The following is a 4,870-nucleotide window of genomic DNA, read 5'->3' as shown; positions in this document are numbered from 1 at the left end:
CACCCCAAAAAACGGTTAGGGGCCGTTTGGAGATGGCCTCCTGCCGTCCATCGCGAAATGTCGGTTGGATTGCGCCCAGTTTTCGCGTAGTGCGTTTTCAGACCCCTGTCTCACATATCTCTCTAAGCGGACAAAAAGGGGGCGGCGTATTCGCGTTGGGGCGCAAAAACCGGGGCCGCAAGTCCGTCAAGCTGTTGAGATTTGTGCTGCAATTCCGTATTTCCTCCTATACCTTAAGTTAAGGGGAAAATATTCCCCCTCCATTGACACACCTTGACCTTTGACCCTTGACCCCCAAATTCGACATCCCGAGTCCTTTTCGCGATCCACCCCGACGTCCCGAATATCAAGACCGTACGTCAAGCGGTTAAGATTTGTGCCCAACTGTTGACGGACGCACGGACGCACAGACAATCATGTGATTCTACAAGCTGCATCTGACTTCGTCAGCTGAGCTAACACATCTGAGCAATCAACAATTAGTGTATCAGCGAGTAAATGGTCGAACAGTCTAGAGCTAACATCCAGACATACTGAATTGACGCTGGATGGCATTCATCGATGACAGAAACTTACTCCATATCGATGCAGAGAAGACATATGTGTGTCCCAGTATGACCCAGGACATGCTGAGGAAGCGCACACCATGCACAGAATCAAGCGCACCATGGCTGCGGTGCGTTGCCAGCAGTTTGCGACTGTTGCTGAGTGCAGAGAAGCTGAGCAAAATGCTGGCACATAATCCTGAAACGAATTCGTAATTTCAGCATTTGTCTGCAATAAGTCATCGATTGTAAACTAACAGGCATATATGTCAAACACCACCTAGCAGAATTCCATGACCATCTACACCTGGAGGGAACACAATAAAGGCATTAACCTGTAATGTATTTCTTACTCCTTTCATTTTTAAGGGTTTACTACACAATAGCAGTGGCTACTGAGTTACCGTAAACAAGAAAAACTAATTATACAAACAGAACAGTACACATATGCATTCAAACTACATAGGTAATAACTGCAATGACAATGACTACACATGAAATGATCATCTTTTTGAATAGTATATATTGGCATGGCATTCGCATAACAATCATGTGAAATACCTCACTGATACAAATTCATGCACGAAAAATAATTTTAAACAACCTGAGCAATTACTGAAATACTTCATGCCATGCTATATTGCAAGAGAGTAATAATGTTAACACTAACTATCCAGCTACTTAAACAACTGTAGGCCCTACATACACATACATGTTTTAGATAGGAAATAGTACCTGAACTATTACATTGGTTACTCTGCTGTCCTTCTTCCCTATGTATGCTCTGGTTCTGATCGTGTGTGTTTTCAGTCGTCATTGGGCTATACTCATTGTGGCCATCTTGGACGGTTGTCGCAATCCTAAAATGTTTATTATGCATACATTAATCTTCTACCATAGCATTCTTCTACCATAGCATTATTTTGCTTAAGACTAACTGTTAAATCAAATGTAAATGGTCATATTAAAGAGTGGATTAATTGGCTATGGAGCACATTACACTTGGTACATTTTGCGAAATATATTGCCTCTTATACCCCGTACAGACTACGAATTTGATATGGTACTAAACTAGCCCGCATTAGATGCGCGCTAAAAATTGCAGTGTGTACACGCTATCCCGCTCCAAATACGGAATACGCGCTGGCCTGCTCCAAGTTGGCCCTGCTTATGAAGCAGGGCTATCTTGGTGCGCACCAAGTTATCCCACTCTAACTCTGTGTCTGTACGCAATTGGTGCCTAACTCGCGCTAAGTTTCGCAATGCGCATGCGCATAGCCTGATTTAGGTCACGTACGCTCGCTCGCACGCACGCTCGCTCACTGTACCTCGCTGTCTGCGGGGTGACGTGGCGAGCAAGGAACTGAGCGGTGGGAGAACTGATGACTCATTTAGCCCGCTTCAGAGTATTGTGTCTGTACGCTCCTAGTTAGCGCGCGCTAATATTCATAGTCTGTACGGGGTATTAGTCTCTTACTTAGCACCAGCATGGTACCCTGACTTCTGCATTTGTATGGCAATGTCATAACCAGTTCCTGCCAGCAGCATCATAACGAACACAGCTATGATGACTCTGAAATGCACATTAACAGCAAATACATACAACACAACCATGATGACAACAGCTAAAATATTATCTACATTCTACTGTTGTTGGTATCATTTATTATTATGCATCTAGAGGACACTGTAACTACAAGCTAGTACACATGATACTTCCAGTATTTGCTGCATGTTTCAGAATATATAATACAGAGAACTGATAAACAAAAGTAAAATTACATGGCTGTGACTGTTCGCCAGTCAAATGGTGCCGGCTGAGGGCAATTATGTGCAATAACATCTATTTGTGGTACCAGTGCCAGTGCTGAAACATTAGAAAACAGCGTGCAGACTTATCCGCACAAACAATGCCATGCAAGGTCAACATCATGATGATGCATGCGTAGAACCACATGTACAAGAACAGGTATACAAGCATGAGAGGTCTGATAAAATCAGACTTCTTATAAGACGTGGGTTTTACTAATGCAGGGGAGAATACAATCATGGAACTCCTATGTTGTGTTTTAGCACAAAAACGGACCATGACTCTTTGCTAAATAATGTGAATATATAATAAGCTAATGTGGAGATTTCAGGGGGGAGTGAAGAGTTGTGGAGATTTCAGGGGGGATGACGTCATACAACCAGAGACCAGCCACCGCAACAGAGGTAGAGAGTTTTCCTGGGGGAGGGGGGTCCCATAGCAGCCGATGTGGGAGGTCAGGGAGTTGCACCCTCATGTACACACGCCGAGCGAGAGGGTGGCGCCAGCCAATGTGGGAGGTCAGGGAGTTGCGCCCTCACGTACACGCGCCGGCGAGAGAGCGGCGCCAGCCGAGCACGTGGCAGACAAGGGGGTACGACGCTCGGGCGTATACTGGACGAAGGGGGTTGCATCACCCATACACGTGTTAAGCGAGGTGGGTGACAACGGCCAGGCACCCGAAGCACGAGACAGGGAGGCGCCGCCTGGATCCTACGTCACCGCAGGCTCCTATATAAGCAGCCAAGATCCAATGGTAAAATCAGTCGGTCTTCGGACGGCCACGAACGCACGAGTCAACGAGTCAGTCTTCGGACGGCCACGAATGAACGAACGAGCGAACGAACGAACAAACAAACGAACGAACAAACAAATGAACGAACGAACGAACGAACGATCACGCTCGAGCCAGAGCGCACACACACCGTCAGGGGGAGAGCCTCGCACAATCAGGACAACGCCCGAGAAGGTATATCCTATACTAAGGGAGGGGCGCGGAGCTATAGCCTACACACGACGGGGAGACACACTGCCAACCCACGAACTCGCGCCGAGCCGCGGAGCACACGACTGGGAGAGACAGAGACGGCTACAATATTAACCCATAGAATAGCTAAGAGAAGTTAAACGTGTAATCACCTAACGAGGTAACGTAAACGTGACACGAGCAATATATATTATATATATATCTATACGCTATATTTGAGATTCGTGCAGTGAACGTTATTTCTGTTATTCGTATGTGATGAATAAAACCATCAGTTGTATAAAGACTATCTAAGGACTTGCGTTCATTTCACTCTGGGTTTTCCTGCTACTGCATCACCGTCCTACCTTCGCGGTAGGAGCAAAAAATGATCCCAACACAAATAAATTACACGTGCTAACCACAGCACGTGTGAAAGTCCAGTGTGGCCACCCCTAGGGCCACTACACTAATTAGCTAGTCCTATAGCAAATAAGAGAGAAATTCTACATGAGAAATTTAACCAATAAAAAGAACCCATACTACCATTTCCATGAACTCTACTACAATTCTGTGTGTATGTAGGTAACACAGGAAGTTATTAAAATCAGTGGATCAACATGTTCGATAAATAATAGGCTGGGGTTAGTTCAATTCTATATATTTTAAAGTGAAGAAAATTTATCATTTACCACTAGAAACAAGTTGCAGAACATCCTCTTGGCTGCATGTGCTAGGTACACATAGACCTTCTACCAAACTTGATCCAGCTGGCATTGAAATCTAGAAATAGAAACTTGTCCGTACAAACTGGAAATGATCATTTAACGGCAATAATTACGAAACAATATAAGCAGTCTAAATCTCTGTGTCATCCTTTTGATACATTGAGAGATTCAGTCTACTTTCATTCTTGTTTTCTGGATAAGAAATACTAACAAAACAAATTTGTTCTCTATTAAAAAATAAGAAAGCTGATCAATTGTGTTAAAACTAATGACTGAGGAAATGCTTAATCAGAGCATCAGATGTTTTATAGATTTTGAATAGATGATGCCTTAAAAATGTAATAGCATATAAAGGGCTAAGACACATACCCACCCTGTATTTTACCAGGCTGTGTATATAACTAGCAGATGCATTACTCAGGGGGTGATATACCTATAAGAATTTTTTTAATCAAATTCCGATTCAAACATGTGTAACATTTTCATCATTGCAAACAACACTGTGTCATCTTGACAGATCATGCACTTACAGAAGAGGAATTTTTGGCCTGTAGTGTCACAGTACAGTACTTTCCACTGAACGTAAAAGGAACACTCCTCACAGCCATGCACTCATCGTATGAGCCAAGCCACATTAAGGCTCCTTCCAGGATGCCTGCCGGAGGTTTGCCCGCTGCATCAATCACTGTGAACGGTGAATAATCACTGAGATTGATGTTTGAATACTGTTTTATTTTTGAAGATATCTAGAAGCAATGTAAACTGTATCAAGATTCTATAGGCACTTGTAACTTTGCGGATGTGCGGCAGCATTGATCTATGC

At 43.8% G+C, this 4,870-nt stretch overlaps 1 protein-coding gene across 1 annotated transcript; it reads right to left on the bottom strand.

Moving 5' to 3' along the window:
- Positions 1-576: 576 nt before the first annotated feature.
- On the bottom strand, positions 577-4,623 carry LOC106805236 (nose resistant to fluoxetine protein 6-like; the record flags this gene model as incomplete). Its single annotated transcript, XM_014806756.1, is given in 6 exon segments — positions 577-744; positions 1,281-1,405; positions 2,023-2,118; positions 2,328-2,412; positions 4,012-4,102; positions 4,578-4,623. Coding segments are annotated over 6 exon segments (611 nt in total), but the record flags the coding sequence as incomplete, so codon positions are not given.
- Between the last annotated feature and the right edge of the window lie 247 nt (positions 4,624-4,870).

Source organism: Priapulus caudatus, unplaced genomic scaffold (genome assembly GCF_000485595.1).
Source record: "Priapulus caudatus unplaced genomic scaffold, Priapulus_caudatus-5.0.1 Scaffold106, whole genome shotgun sequence".
Classification (NCBI taxonomy): domain Eukaryota; kingdom Metazoa; phylum Priapulida; class Priapulimorpha; order Priapulimorphida; family Priapulidae; genus Priapulus; species Priapulus caudatus.
This window is presented reverse-complemented; position numbering and strand designations above follow the sequence as displayed.